Raw genomic sequence first — 15,486 nt, forward strand, 5'->3', positions numbered from 1 at the left:
TCGCCAGCAGAACTCTGTCTATTAAGAGAACATTGACAGAATGTCGCTTTTAGAGATATTTTGTTTATTAATTAAATATTTTTAGCGTTAGTAATCATAAGTTGGAACTATACCGCCTTGCCAGAGCAAGCGGTGTGCTTTTATGAATCGCTTATGGGACATGCAAATGATCAGGAGTGCCAAGCGGTAAAACTGAGGCGGTGAAACTGTTTTTGAATAGGGAGAACGCACCGCTACGGTCTTACCCACTACCATGCTGTTAACCCCGCTGGTGCGTTTTATGAAGATGGGCCATTGTGTGTAATACAGATAAAGCACCTTAGCTGGGATTTAATTTCAATAAACCAAAGCTTGTTGTGGGTTCTGATTCATAAGCCGTCCTTGTCAATTATCATCACAGTGTGTCGAGTCAAATTGAACTGGTGAGTTGGGCAACGTGTGAGTCTTTGGGTGGCGTCGCGCTCATGTTCGCCTTATATTACACACACACGTGAGCATTTTGAAGCGTAGAACCACGTGCTTCACTTTCACACTTTCACAACAGGAGGCTCTGTGTGGTTGGGTGAGATGCAACAGGGTGAGATAACTAAAACCAAGTTATGAAAAATACGGCGATACAATAGATCTGTCTGATGCACGACTACAAGGCTCCTAACATCAACATCAGTCAGATCCAGGAGAACAGCCCACATTACAAACCAAAATTGGTGTTAAAAAAAGTAGCCGCCTGGAAAGCAGCCAAGTAATCGGCTATCTGGCCGGCAGCCAGCGCGTGTGGAAAACACTGTGTGGTATATCCAGGCCTGCTCCTGGCTCCTAGTCAGCCAGCCGGCCAAATCTGCATACATAGCTGACTGGCCTCCAATCCATTTGACTTAATGAACAGAGCAGAGCACCACTATCATTAGTCATTTTGCAGTGTAATGATTTGGTTTCATTTTTTTTTTTTTTTTTTTGCATTTACTGTTTGGTATTTTTTCCTCGCTGCCTCTGTCCTTCGTTGCGAGGGTTTCTGGTGTCTAACGTTGATATTCGTCTTGTCACACTGCCACCTCTGTGCAGGCGTGTGACCTTAATGTTCTGGGAAACAAATGATTAGAAGGCATCCTGCTGGGTTGTTCAGGTGAGGAAGCGGAGGTGGGTTACACCTTTACTGTAATCATGTATCATGTATTGTGATGATACGTATCATGAGGCAGAAAAACGAATCGCAATATTAGGTCCATTTTATTCTGCTGTAGTAATCACAGATGAGATGGCTTGCCCATTGTCATGACATTTTTAAATTAAATTAAATACTAGTAAGATTTGTGTCTCAGAAATAAACATAATTCTGCAATGTCAATGTCAGACTTTGTTGTCATTAAACTTTTTATATCGTATCGCATTGTATCATCAGATAAGCATATCGTCCCATTCCTAAGATGTACACATATGTTGCAAACACCATAGTCTACCATGACTTGCCTGTAATAATCCCATCTATTTAAGTTCACCTGCGGCGCGACACTGGCCATCGACTCTCCTAAATCCCCTCATTGCTTCTCGTCTTTCTGACAAGTCTCACCCACTCCATCAGAACAGGGTTTTTCCTGTCCTTCTCTTCCTCCTCCTCCTCCTCCTCCTCCGTCCGCCTTGTGTTTCTCTCCCACCCCGTCAGTCCGCTAAACGTATTTCGCCCCGGTCATTACAATGTAGCGAGATGGCTTGCTGCCTCAATCGATTCCTCTGTCCAGTCTCATTTACTTTACAAGGGATCCCGCTTCCAAAGAGCTTAACCGGGCTTTCTCCCACTCCTCCTCCTCCTCCTCCACTCCTCTCCCCTCCTCTCTCTTGTTTTTGATTAAGAGGATGTGTAAATAAGGGCGCAAACTCCCATCGATGCATGCCAATCTATTTATTGACTGGCCAAGGATGCATCTGGCCACCTCTCCCATGACGTCTCCCAAGGTGAGGAGAGACTGCTGGGTTTTGTGTTTATTTCTTTGGCTTTTTTTTTTTTCTCACGCATTTGCATTTTCTCTCTCGCGCTCTCTCTTTCTGTCTCTCTCCTTTCTCTTCCTCTCTCTACCGGGGGAAAAAAAATGAGGCCCATTGACAGCCTTTCTCCACTGGCCTGGCGTCTCATTATTAATAGATGGGGAAGCATGCCCATTCATCAAGTGGAGGAGAAATTAATTGACACAGGCTTTGATTTTATTGTGTCTGCTGGCACTGCTTTCCTCCCCTCCCCTCCCCTCCTTCATCTTTTCCCTCTGTTTGAAAATGCGTTTGATGCTGCGGACGCATGGCTTGTCCGTGCAGCGGAAGAAAAAAATATACAATAATTTGGCCAATCAATAGGGATGTTCGGGGGGGGGGGGGGGGGGGTCAAAATAACAGAAACGCCACATGAAAAGGGACTTAAACTTTGAACCGACTCAATCGGTTTTCAAAGCAACATGAGGCGGCTAACGGAGCTCCACACAGACCAAGTAGACATAGAGAATCGCTCACAAAAAGCACAAAACCATTTAATATGTCAGGAGAATAGTGTGGGAAATCATGATAACATATATCAAACAGTGGAGGCAAGCGGAACAGGGGCAGACAGACACTTAACAGGATAGCTGCTAAATATCACAAAACTAAACACTCAAAATGACCTGAGACTAGAATCAACACCTCTGTGACTCTATGAAATCGTGATTATCTTGGCCAAAATTATCTCGATACACTATATTATATCGATAATTATTAATATGATGAAAACCTTAAAACCAGAACTGTAATATGCTTCAATTACTTAAAAACGAATTTATCATATCAATCGCAAGACATTTGACTTATTTAAACTCATTTTAATGTAAGACTGGAGAACATATGTAAAAAATGCAGGTTTAGCTAATAAAAACTTTAAGAATAGTTTTAAGCGACATAATCCAAATAACAGCATCTAAAATAAGTAAAATTAGTCTCAAAAAGTGCTACTGACCTGCATCCACTTTAACGCAGCAACATGAATATAACAATTTATTAGAGGAAAATAAAGCATCAATAATGGCAGATGAGAGAGTCCTGGGCTGTGCTGTGTGTTTCAATTTGTCGGCGGTTATCGCAGTTGTCACGGTAATGATAATTAGAGCCGGTGTCATAACCGTTATTGTGTTTTTACCGCGATATAGAGTAATACCGGTTATTGTCCCATCCCTAATCTCAACTAAAACTGTACTGAGCTTCACAAAGCTGGTATTTATGGCAGAAACCACTTGCATCGAAGAGTCATAACCTGGTGTAAGGAGCACAAAACCTGCAGCCCTGAGCAGTGGAAAGAAGTAATGTGGTCAGATGAGTTTTTTCCCTCCATCCAGACGGGTTTAAGTTTGGAGAAAGCTAAAGGAAGCCGTCAACCCACAATGTCTGCTGCCAACTGTAAACACGGTGGTGGATCTGTACTGGTATAGTGCCATCTACTGGGAGTCATTAGGTCTGATGGTTGATCTGTATTGTCGTATAACGGTCAAGAAATATGAAGCCATTTTACAGGACCAGGAGCACCCTAGGGTGCGAACACAGTTCCCTCATGATGTCCCTATATTCCAAGATAATAACGCCCCCATACACACAGCTGGGTTTACACAGCGGGATGAAGTCAAACTTCCCTCCTTGAAGAAAGGTCCAATATTCAGGTCCCAGTTCAGGACGCAGTATGACAGCAGGACAAAGAGGACTGAAGCTGTTCAACACACACGCAATTCATACACACACATACACAGACATGTTCCAGTACATTTATGCACACAATCATGTACAATCATATACATTCACTTGTGAGTTAAATCTAGTTTACCACCCGTTAAGACCGAAAGGTGAGACGTCTTCTCAGTAAGGCGCCGCTTCATGTTCAAACCCAGCCATTTCACATCAGCAATATTGGCCAATGCTAAATGGCTATGTGCAGTCAGCATACATCACTGTAGATTACCAGCACTCAAGTCACACACACAGACACAAATACACACACACACACACACCACTTGTCACACCCATACTAATCACACACACTCAGACAGAGAGAAAACCACACACATGAACACAGACACTTGAATAGTTTAAGTAGACAAACAGACATTATGCGTGATTCGTCTATGCGCTCGCACGCACACATACACACACACACACACACACACACACACACACACACACACGCAGCGAGCTCCCCCTGGCTCTCCCACACTGATGGAGTGTAGAAATTGGATGCCATTTGTGACGGCGCTGTCATAGTCTCTGCCTGTATGTAAATGACTTCTCACACTTGGGAGTAAATTGAACAGGGGATCCGGAGAGAGAGAGAGAGAGTGAGATGGAGATGGAGAAAAAGAGAGAGAGAGAGAACGAGGGGAAAAAAAATATAGGGAGCAAATAAAAGCAGGAGCGCCCTAATGGAGGGAAACAAACAAATGTGCAGCCAGTGTTTCTCATAAACTTTGAGTGACTGAGCGTTCTGATTTTTTCCCAGCATTTATTTGCTGTACAGTAGCGTGGTAACAGATTCCCAGTATATTTATTTACACATAGTGCGGCGCGTGAGCTGTTTAGTAGGCAGACAGAGAGCCATATTGTGCTCTGAACAGGCTCGGTTGTGTATGTATCCCCTTTAAGAGATTTGTGCGTGTGTGTTTTGCCGGAGGAGAAATGCAAGTGTTATTTTCTGCGCTTATCTTTTTATTGCCAGATGAATCAATACGCCGAGACATCGTTGTTATCGTTAGTGCGTCTGGCTTCTTGTGGTCGGCCGCGCGCCGGCGGGGGCGACTGTGCGCTTTGTGCCAGTTTTGTACCGGCCTACAGGGTGGACAAAATAAAAGAAACGCCAGATGAAATGGAGTATCGTGCCACACCACTACGTTACGTGCTAAATTGCACTTGCAAAGGCAGATGTACAGGCCAGGCATGTTTAAGTTTAATGCCGATTAGCAGTATGTGTCAGCATTAAAGGATATGTGTGTTTTCAAAGCAAAATCAGGCAAGTAAGAGCTACAAAGAGGCCAAATATTCATAGAACATCAATCACAAAAACTGTATTTAATGCTACAAGGGGAACAGTTTAGAAAATCATGACATCAGCAAAGGGGAGACAAGTGGAAGCTTACTGACAGGGACAGATGCAGACTTAACAGGAACTCTGGCAAACACAACAACAAACAACAACAGCAAAACTATAGACTAGGGATGGGATGATATGATTATCTCACGATACGATTCGATACGCGATATGGGGTTCATAATTTGATACAACCACGATACGATGTAATAAATAAAAGTTCAATGACAACAAAGTCTGACTGTACAGAATTACGTTTATTTCTGAGACACAAATCAGCTTTCTTGCAATGGCACTAGCATGCTAGAAAGGAAACAGTTTTAAAATGTCATTACAAAGTGCAAATAATATAATTTGGATGGAGACCTTGTGAAATTGTGATTGTCAAGCGTCTCATTTGTGATTACTACAGCAGAATAAAATGGAGCTAATATCGCGATTCATTTTTCTGCCCCACGATACGTATTGTCACATTTTTGTATTGCGATTTATTGAATTTCGATATATCGTCCCATCCCTACCACAGACGCCAAAATGACCACAGAATTGAACCAACGTCTCTGTGACATAGTCTCAACTAAAACTGCGCTGAGTTTCACAAAGCTGGCGTTTATGGCCGGGCTGCCATTCAGAAACGACTTGGATCCAAGGCCAGCGCACAAAGATGTGCCCCGTCTCTCCAGAGTCGTCTTTGTTTCCTTAGCCTCAGCTGGAGTGGCTGGCCTCAGTAATGTAATATCTGATTTGCTCATGTAGTTCTCCGCTCTTAAAATACATTAGATCACTGGCAGCAGACTAGTGTGTGTGTGTGTGTGTGTGTGTGTGTGTGTGTGTGGTGCTCTTAACGTAAAGGTCAGCCCAAGACCCCATCGATTTAGCATTTTAATTTTATTTGCGTGGTGACTCCGATGGGGTCTGGCATTAAGACCTGCGCTTTCGTTTCGCCCGCTTTGTTTTGTGAGAGGCTGCAAACGTCTGGCTTGGTGTGTGTGTGTGTGTGTGTGTGTGTGTGTGTGTGTGTGTAGCTTCTGTGTGTGCGTGTGTGTGCCTTCCGAGCGTTAATAAGTGTGAGATTCCATCCCAACGCCTCGGTAATGGCCACTAGCACTTATTACCGCACCCCAGATTGGAAATGTGCGTGTTGTCATGGAGGGGGCAAGGGGGAAAAAATGACGGCAGACATAAAAAAAAAAGTTACAAAAGAAAGAAAGAAAGAGAGGAAAAAAAGAGATATTTTCCCTTCCAGTATTTGACACGAGGAGACGGGAGCTTGTAGTTGCTTTGTGTAGTCCAGCGGTGGCATATTGTGCATTTTGTAAAGGTGCGGAGTATGAGGAGGAAATGGCCTGTTCAGACTAGTTAAACCAATAAATGGACAGACTAAACTCCCCTCCCTCTATTCTCTCTCTATTTCTCTCTTTCACTTTTTTCTGTCTGCCAGTGAAAGTAATATTTCACAGGTTTGATTCTAAAGTAAATCAGCATTTTGAACTTACACGATTTGCTCTACTTTTGTTATTCATACTATGATTAAAGTGTTTGCGTCTCTGTGTGTATGTAGTGTAACAACTGGAAAGGGTTAAGGTTAGCATGTAGGCTAATTTAGTTTGCCATGACCACATGAACACATAGCATTAAAGCTGCACTATATAATTTTTGCATTGGCAGCAACATTTGAATTTTGAGGACTTCATTACCCAGAGATCAAAGATGGCGTCAGTAAAGTGCACACAGCACGCTCATGTTTACCAATCCAGCCTGTCGGTGATGCTTTATACCAAAGGATACCAAAGAGAAGAGAGAGGAAAAGATCTAATGTTTTCACCAAAAAAAGTATTGTGAGATAAGCATATAGTCCCATCCCTACTTGATACCTTTTTTTTTAAGGATGCTCATGACGTGCATTTTCCAGTTGATCTAAAACAAAAAAGCGGATGTTACCAAGCAGTTATACCTCTAGGACAATTTTACTCTTAAATTTTAATCTGACACTTCCAAGATTTCCCACCAGGGACCATAACTGACGCAGAATTTAAATTGGGCAAGCAGAGTGAAGCTGCAGCATCTCTATTGGGGGATGGGACGTCCCACTTTGTGATTTAGGCTGATGAAACAGCTGGATTTTTACATAAAAATCTTGCTTCGTGCAGCTTTAAGACATGTGTAAGAAAACTTTCTCCAATTTCCAGTGGATCTGTCTTCATTAGAAGCGATCATTAGCCATTTAGCAGCTCTGCGGAGCAGAGTTGAGATGCTGCCTGGCTGAGGACCGAGCTGACGGCCGTCAATAGTGCTGTCAGCTCTGTCTGGTACCTGAGACCCAGAGAGAAGAACAGGCTCAACAGATGAAGAAAAGGGATAAAGGTGATGCAGTACTGGGGTTAGAATGTAATCAGATATAGTTGGGCATCACCGACCTCAACACTCCTTAGGTTTTTTTGTTGAGGACTTGTTTATCCGTCTCTCACATGGAATATCTCTGGCCACTGATCGATGAAACTTGGGGGAATGTGGGGAAATGGCATCTCACGACTGTGTTCCAGAATTACACTGATTGGCCCAAGGGGTGCGCTACCATTACAGGTCAAAACAAGGTGACACATTTGTCACTGATTGTTCATTCATGAGTTTGTCTCTCACACTCGATATCTCAGACACCATGGATTGGATTTTAACAAAACACAGAGAAATGATGCATCGTACAGCTGCCTTCCAGCATTTTCAGAACTACACTGATTGGCCCAAGCGGGGCACTACATGTACAGCTCAAATCAAGGTGACACATTTGTCACTGATTGGCCTAGAAGAGGACTGCATCATTCTTGGGGGACAACATATTCATGACAACATATTTACCGTTGCCTTGTTATTTGTTTGATTGAGAAGACGTGGTCTTGCCCTCTATTCATGTAACCTCTTTGTAAACCCATCAACAGTCCATCATTCCCTGCCTTTAACTTTCTCTCATCTGCTCTAAACACTTCCTTTCTCAACTGTCACCAACTCTGCCAACACTCAGACGATTGAGAGCTGTTGAGTAGAAGCTCAACGAACTGGCCCTTCCGCTGCCCACAAATCACCCACAGCCCGGAATTTATTGTCCAGCGTGTCAAATCGTCCAAAGCCACATGAAGTAACCCTTGTTGGAAGTGCACCCTGTATATAAATTATGGGGCGAAATACTGAACACTTGGATTTTTTTTGGCATGAAAAAGGTCAAATTTAAAGAAATTGAATATCTGCCTAAAATATCGTCTGTCAGCGTCCTTCAAATCCAAAATATCAGTATCGGCTCAGCCTCCAAGCCACCCACCTCTCTTACTCTTTCTGTCTCACATCATCTCTCTCTTTCTCTCTGTCTTCTCTCCCCCCGTCGTCTCTCACTCTCGTTTTCTAATTCTTTGTCGCTCTCCCTCCCTCTCTCTCCCTCTCTCTCGGTGCCACCCATCGCGGTGGCAGTCGTATGTTGGCTGCTGGGCCCCGTTGAGAAATTGCTCCTGACAGCTGATTTGTTGGTTGTCAGAAGTGGTGGCCGGGGTGCTGATAAGGTGGAGGGGAGGAGGAGGAGGACACGGAGGAGGAGGAGGAGGAGAGGAGGGGTGGGAGGCGGCGAGCAATGAGGGGACCAGAAATTTTTTTCTTGCTCGCTTCAGAAACCTGGACCAAGGACCTTACTTCTCCCTGTCTTACCAACCCCCCACCCGTTAAACAAGTAGCAAACAAACAAGCACTTTTTACATGCTTGCCATCTGTGAGCATGTTGGAAAATGAAAATATAACAACGAAACTGAAATCAAATCACTAAGAACAACTACTACAACTTGACCGCTAACATTACTGCTAACAATTAACAAGGCCTACTATGCTAATGTTACATCCTCAACAAAGGATTAAGCCCTCTTACATCAAAGAAGTCCAACAAACAATATGCAAAACCTAGATCAAACAGTCTAATGTTGTAAAATGACACGACTTGCCTTATCAGGAAACAAGGGAATTTGAATGTATCTTTTACTAGCTAGCCAAGCGCTTCAACAAGCAATTTGAATTGTAGAGAAATGCAAAATGGAAAAATCTTCAAACACTACTAGGGATGGGACAGTATATCGAAAAAAAAATCGCAATACTAAAAAGTGATATATCGTGGGGACAAAAAATGAATCGCGATATTAGCTCCATTTTATTCTGCTGTAGTAATCTCAAATGAGACGGTGGTTGTTTACATTCTAGCAAGGTGATACCATTGCTAGAAAGATTTGTGTCTCAGAAATAAACGTAATTCTGCACAGTCAGACTTTGTTGTCATTGAACTTTTATGTATCACATCGTATCGTGGTTGTATCGAATCGTATCGTGAGATAAGCATATCGTCCCATCCCTCGTTACTACCACAGGCATTTCAGACATGGCAGTTCAACAAGGACCAAATGAAAATCCTACAGGCTCTTAGACACAGCAGCACATGGAGATGCTGACCCTTCTGGCACGAGTGAAAAAGAACCTTGTCGCACATCTGCGCCGCAGCTTAATATATCTCTTCATTGTTATCTTCTTACTGTAGATTTGTGCCTCCTATTTTGTCTATTGAAGGCATCGTGTTGAAGTCTCTCTGGGTGGATATGTATCTTTGAGGGCGTGCGAGATAAACAAAGCCTTTGTGGACGCAAAATAAAAGCTTTGGCTCTCGCTCAGTGGCGAAAACGTGATGCATAGCAGAGAATTTCAGTTTAGTACATTTTCATTATTGTTGATATTATGTTGTTTTTGTCCTGAAGAAATTTATTTGACTGGTTTTTCTAGAGAGTTTATCATCAGCAGTGAATGGATTTGTTGGAGCAATGCTGAGAGAATGGCCACAGCTAAAATGTGTCTCTTTGTTGAATGGTGGATGGGGGTTTGATTCCTATTTGGACAGCAGACTCTACATGCACTTTAGGTTGCCATAACGATATGATATGATCAGCACCCAAACACACACACGCACACACGCACGCACGCACACACACACAAACTAAAGCACATCAAGCCATTTGAATGGAGATGTAAGTCAGAGCCTTGCGTTTCCATCAGCCGATACAGCGGGGAGGTTGTATACACACACACACACACACACCATCCAGGGAAGGGCCTGAGGCAGAAACCAGAGTGAGAGGAGACAGGACTATCCATCAAACGGAAGGAGAAGAGGAGCAAAAGAGAAAAAGGAGAACGACAAGAAGAATGATAAAGAGAGTGGTGACGGGAGGCGGCGATAATAAAACAAAAGCAGTCCAGAAATATGAAATGATTGTGATAGAACAGAGAGAGGAGCGATCGGCGCTGAGATGTGCCATCCCACATCCACACTCAATCAGGCTGATTCTTAAAACTCAACAGGAACTACATTCGATTGCATAAAGTCTGCCGCACATTCGTTGGAAATGTTTCCGAAATTTATTGCAGCTGCGGCTGGCGGGGGTTACGGAGATTACAGTTGCCCTATTCTGAGTGGTGACACAGTTGACAGCCAATCACGTTCTTATGAGGATTGAGTGTTGCATATTTAACAGAATTTAACAGAAAACTATAGGTGACATCACACAACAGGAGAATGTACTTCTGGGTGTTTCATCTAAGAGTTTGCATGCCATACAGTGTTGTACATTGTTGTATCAGCATTGCCTCTGTGCATGTGTGTAATATGCTGTAAGCTACGTTTGCTAACGTTACTGGAGAAAGTAAATCGATTTGCCTTGTCACTGCATCATGAGCGTTGGATCCTTCCAGGACGTCTGGATGGCTTCATAATAAATCATATTAGCAATAAGCTTTTTAAGGCGCAGGAAGTCTGGGAGATCTGTCGTGCCGTTGGTCAACCAGCTTCACTTCCTGTTTGAGAGATTCTGCACACAGCAGAGCACAGCGTTGTCATGGCAACAGCCAATCAGCTGTCTAGAATGTACGCGGATCATTATGTAGTACGCTATTACGTTGCTCGGTTGCAGCTGTAAGGCATTGCACCAATTTCTGTTGGCGTTGTAGCCGAGTTGAAAAAAAAAATGTAGGAGTGAAGAGACTTTATGATGGACAGAATGAAGAAAAAGAGGAGATTACTACAGACTAGCGAGGCAGGCTTCGGACCACAAACCTGACCTCCATTAACCCTTGACCTCCTTCTCCCGGCGTCGCTCAGCAAGTCGCTCAATAAAAACTTGGTATATGTATATACAATGTATGCATGTGCGTGTGTGTGCAGTTTCCTGGATGTTCACCACCCACAGTGTAATAAATCACGGTTTGTGTACCATGTTGTGCTTAAATGTGTGTGTTCACAGGAGGGAGGGAGGGAGGGGTGAGAGGGTGGGGGGGGGGGGGGGGACGCCTGCCACTTTATCTTAGCCTGTTTTTATCAGCACTCCCGCCTTTTATCTGGCCTTATCTACTGCCGTTGGTGTGTTTGTGTGAGGGTGTGAGTGCCACGCCGCCTCCTCTGGCTCTCTGTCAGACCTTGTTGACCTCCCAACCTGTGTCGGCTTATCTCCCACTTTCTTAAAAGCCTCGGTGTTGTCTGAGCCCCGGCCCTGCCCAGCTGGGGGGAATCCACACTCGCCCTGCTCTCGCCGCTCTTTTTGCTCTGCAGCCTAGCCCTTTATTCATTCTCTCAACACACACACACACACACACATACATGGGCGTTTGGATTACTATAATTGTGAGGACCCTCCATTGACTGCATCCGTTCCCTTACCTATATAACCCTAACCCTAACCTGGACCCACTTGTTATTTCTAACAACTAATTAGTAATCAGTGAGATTTTCATATAAATATCACTGATTGATGTAACACAATAGTTATTCAACCTATAGCCAGTTCATGAAAGCTTTTAAATTTGCTATTCCAAACAGAATATGATGTGTTTTACGTTTCTGTTTTTTTGGAATGGTAGCACTTTACCTTACTTGTAAGTTCTGGTAATAACAATTAGTTGTTATTATAATGTGCAATTTTTCATTTAAATGCCAGTAAGTAGAGCGGCTTTGTACACTTAGCAATATTACCCCAGAGTCATTACCGGAAATTACCAGCATTTAACTGAGAAATTACAATATAAATACAAATAGTTACTCGTTATCGGAAATTACCAGTTACTTTCTGATCATTTTTATACAATTACACAGTTATTACCCAGTAATTTCTGTACTGTAATGTAAAGTGCTACAGTTGGAATAAACAGAAGAAGAACTGGGTAGTTAGCATGAGCAGTGATAGCCACCAGACAGAGAAAAGAGAAACTCAAACTGCATCAACAGAAAATCCAAGGAAAAAGACGTCACAGTACTGGACACACTGTTTGATTGACAGGTGATCTCTGGGAAGAGCAGTGCAGAAACACCACAGCGATGAGCGCTGAGCACCAAACCCAAGTCCTGATCCTAAAATCACCAAAATGTCCTCACTCTGAAGGTCTAAAATTCAATATGGCTCTCACAAGGACAGAAGTAAAAGAACACACACGCACACGCACGCACGCACGCACGCACGCACGCACGCACGCACGCACGCACGCACGCACGCACGCACGCACGCACGCACACACACACACACAGGTTTTCACAATCAGAAATACAGATAGAGCAGATGTGCAGTACACACCCAATGCCCATGTAAACAGTTTTCTGAGGAGGAAACACCATACAAACATAAGAGTTAGATGTGTGTGTTTGGCAGTGTGTATAACCACAGACATATGTAGAAAAATATACCTTTGTGTACTGTGCATGTGTTGCTGTTGTATCCCATGTATTCCTGTGTGACCTGCAGCTAATCAGATTGAGTTTAATGCCAGTGAGTCGTTAGACTACCCTCTAATACTGTACCTCCCAATTACCTCAGAGTGTTCATTTGTTCATTTGTATCAATAATGCTGGATATGTTCTGCCATTAATGCAAGCCTAAAGCGCTTATAATGAAATATTAGCGAAGCAACAGAAAATATCTGCAATGAAATTCATATGCCAGTCCAAGGCCTTTATTGGGCTTTATGGCCGTCTCCCCTCCTTTTCTCCACATGAGAGCAAAATATGGTTATTCCAGTAGGGAGAAGTGTATCATTTTTATTGCCAAGGGGCTTTTGTTGAACCAGGACTATAAAGCTCACTGGACTTGTGAAAGCAGAGCTTTTTTCTGAGGTGAAAGGCTCCATTTCTACCTCTTAATCGATAGAAATGAGTGGTCTTAGCTGTAAGCGGATCGTGCTTTTGTGGAATTTTAACCGAGTGTCGTCCCCACCCCCCCTTCCCTTCTTCTTTTTCTTCTTATTCCTTCCTCTTTCCCTCCTCTCTCTGCCCTCCTACCATTGTCCTCTCTACCTCTCTGTCTTCTCTGCAGGTTTCGGCTTTGTAACTTTTGAAATTGAGGATGTGGTGGAGAAAGTCTGCGAGATCCATTTTCATGAAATCAATAATAAAATGGTGAGTGGCTCCCCTCGCCTATCAGAATGCCGAAGACGGGTCTGGATTAATATTTGATTTTCTCCTTAGCGCAGCGGTAACGGTAGTGGTGGAAACTGATATCGGGCTGGTCAGTATGGGGATTGGCACACACACACACACACACACAGACCCACACACACACACACCACCTAGATGTTGAGGGATGAGGGGGGTGGAGGTCGGCGGTGTGTTCAGTGCAACCGATCACCCACCATGAAATTGTGTGTATGATCCCGAACCACGCAGAAGGGCAGAACAACCTGGCCCTACCTCTGCCCCCATGTCCCATTTCCACGCCGGGATGCACTGCAAATCAGGCCGGAATGACTGGCCGTGTCTGAAAGTTTGTCATTTTAAGAGAAAAAAGTGCTCCTGTTCGGCCCCAATGCCCACTGTGGCATTGGGGCCGAAGGGGAAGAGGAGGTCCCTTAACCTGCTGCCGATCTTTAGCTGAATGCCTAAATGCCTAAATCATTGTCCGGTTGTTTTTAGGCCAGGGGCGTGAAACAGCCCGTTTCTATGAAACTGTCAGTTTCATAGAAGCAAAATTGATCCAAACCATTTCCATGAACATCTCTAAACCATGTACTCTGCATGATCAACCATAGACCTGGAGCTACCAGGCATAACATCTGAGTTCAATACCTCAGAAATACCTTTTTGTCTTAGACCTATTCACTAGGCTTGGGCGATATGTAAAAGTTTACAATACGTTAAGTTTGCGATACTGTCCAGCCAAAATATCGCGATATATGCTATTATCGCAGGGTAATAAACGCCACATTTCTAGTGTGCAGACTCTGTTTTGTAATAACGTTGTTTTTTTCAGTTTTTTTTGTTGGTTTTTTTCCAGTTTTTTGGGGGGACAAAGACAAATTTTTCACGTATGATTCATTTTGTTTTTTTATTCAATATCGCGGGAAATATCACAAAATACGATAATATAGAATATCAGCCCAAGCCTACTATTCACCAGTATAACGCTGTAACACTATAATGGTATTCTACACACCCGCACAAATACTCACTCACATAGAGACACTTTAGAATTGAGCAAGGAGGATGGTGGGCGAGCAGGTGTTGCACCTCATCTTCTTTAGAATCTACAGTTAATCAAAGGGTGCTTTTAAAAATGTGTCCATCCAGAGGCTGTCACTCCCTCTCATTCCCCTTCAAAGTATACACTGCTTGCTCGCACACACACAAACACACACACACACGCATTTGCATCCCACAAACCCTCTCACTGTCCCGTTGTATCTCTAATTGCAAGATGATCTCACAGTGCCGCCCATGCAAGCTTTTCTTCCCTGGGTCTTATTGTTGTCACTGAGTCAGCATATAACCCGGCCTGCCATCAGCCAGACAACACGGTGTTACAGACAGGGTTAAGAAGCCCCAGACCCCCTAGCTATTGATTTTCACATGATAGCGCATCACATGGTTTTATTGTTTGGGGAGCACACCAGTGCCGGCCATGATTTCTTTATTTTAGTCGATTTCTCCCCATGGAGACCCTCCTACCCCTATCCTCCTTCCACACCACTCATCGACTGGCCCGCATTAAATTGGGCTACAGGGGAATTGCATGCATCGTTAACACCAGTAGGGGAGGGCAGGCGAGAGAAGAGTAATAGAGAAATGGAGAGAGAGCGAGAAAGAGAAGAATGAGGAAATATGGGGTGGAATTCCAGCCTTCGCAGGCATTAATACTGAGTTCCCACTTGCTCTGTAAAGGAATAGCTGTATTTTTTAATTTGTTTTTGTTGGTTGCTGTCGGTGTGGACTAGTACAAGCCCCTATTTCCCAAAGGCATTGTGATAATCCTAGTGCACTGGCCTGCAGTGGAACCCAGATAATGTTAGTGCTTGGATTGTGCAGGAAACCCAGGCTGTGGGTTGTTTATGAGTCTGCTTCTCTGTTAGACTAC

The 15,486-nt window shown here is 43.7% G+C and overlaps 1 protein-coding gene across 4 annotated transcripts in view; it reads left to right on the forward strand.

Annotated features, from left to right (window-relative positions):
• Window positions 1-15,486, forward strand: part of LOC139923566 (RNA-binding protein Musashi homolog 2) — a 280,792-nt gene that overhangs the window by 183,221 nt on the left and 82,085 nt on the right. For all 4 annotated transcript variants that reach the window (XM_078283979.1, XM_078283978.1, XM_078283981.1 and 1 more), the window contains exon 8: window positions 13,453-13,535. In XM_078283979.1, coding sequence (XP_078140105.1) covers window positions 13,453-13,535 — 83 coding nt within the window. The remainder of the gene's footprint in view (window positions 1-13,452; window positions 13,536-15,486) is intronic.

The sequence above is a fragment of the Centroberyx gerrardi genome, chromosome 6 (assembly GCF_048128805.1).
Source record: "Centroberyx gerrardi isolate f3 chromosome 6, fCenGer3.hap1.cur.20231027, whole genome shotgun sequence".
Classification (NCBI taxonomy): Eukaryota; Metazoa; Chordata; class Actinopteri; order Beryciformes; family Berycidae; genus Centroberyx; species Centroberyx gerrardi.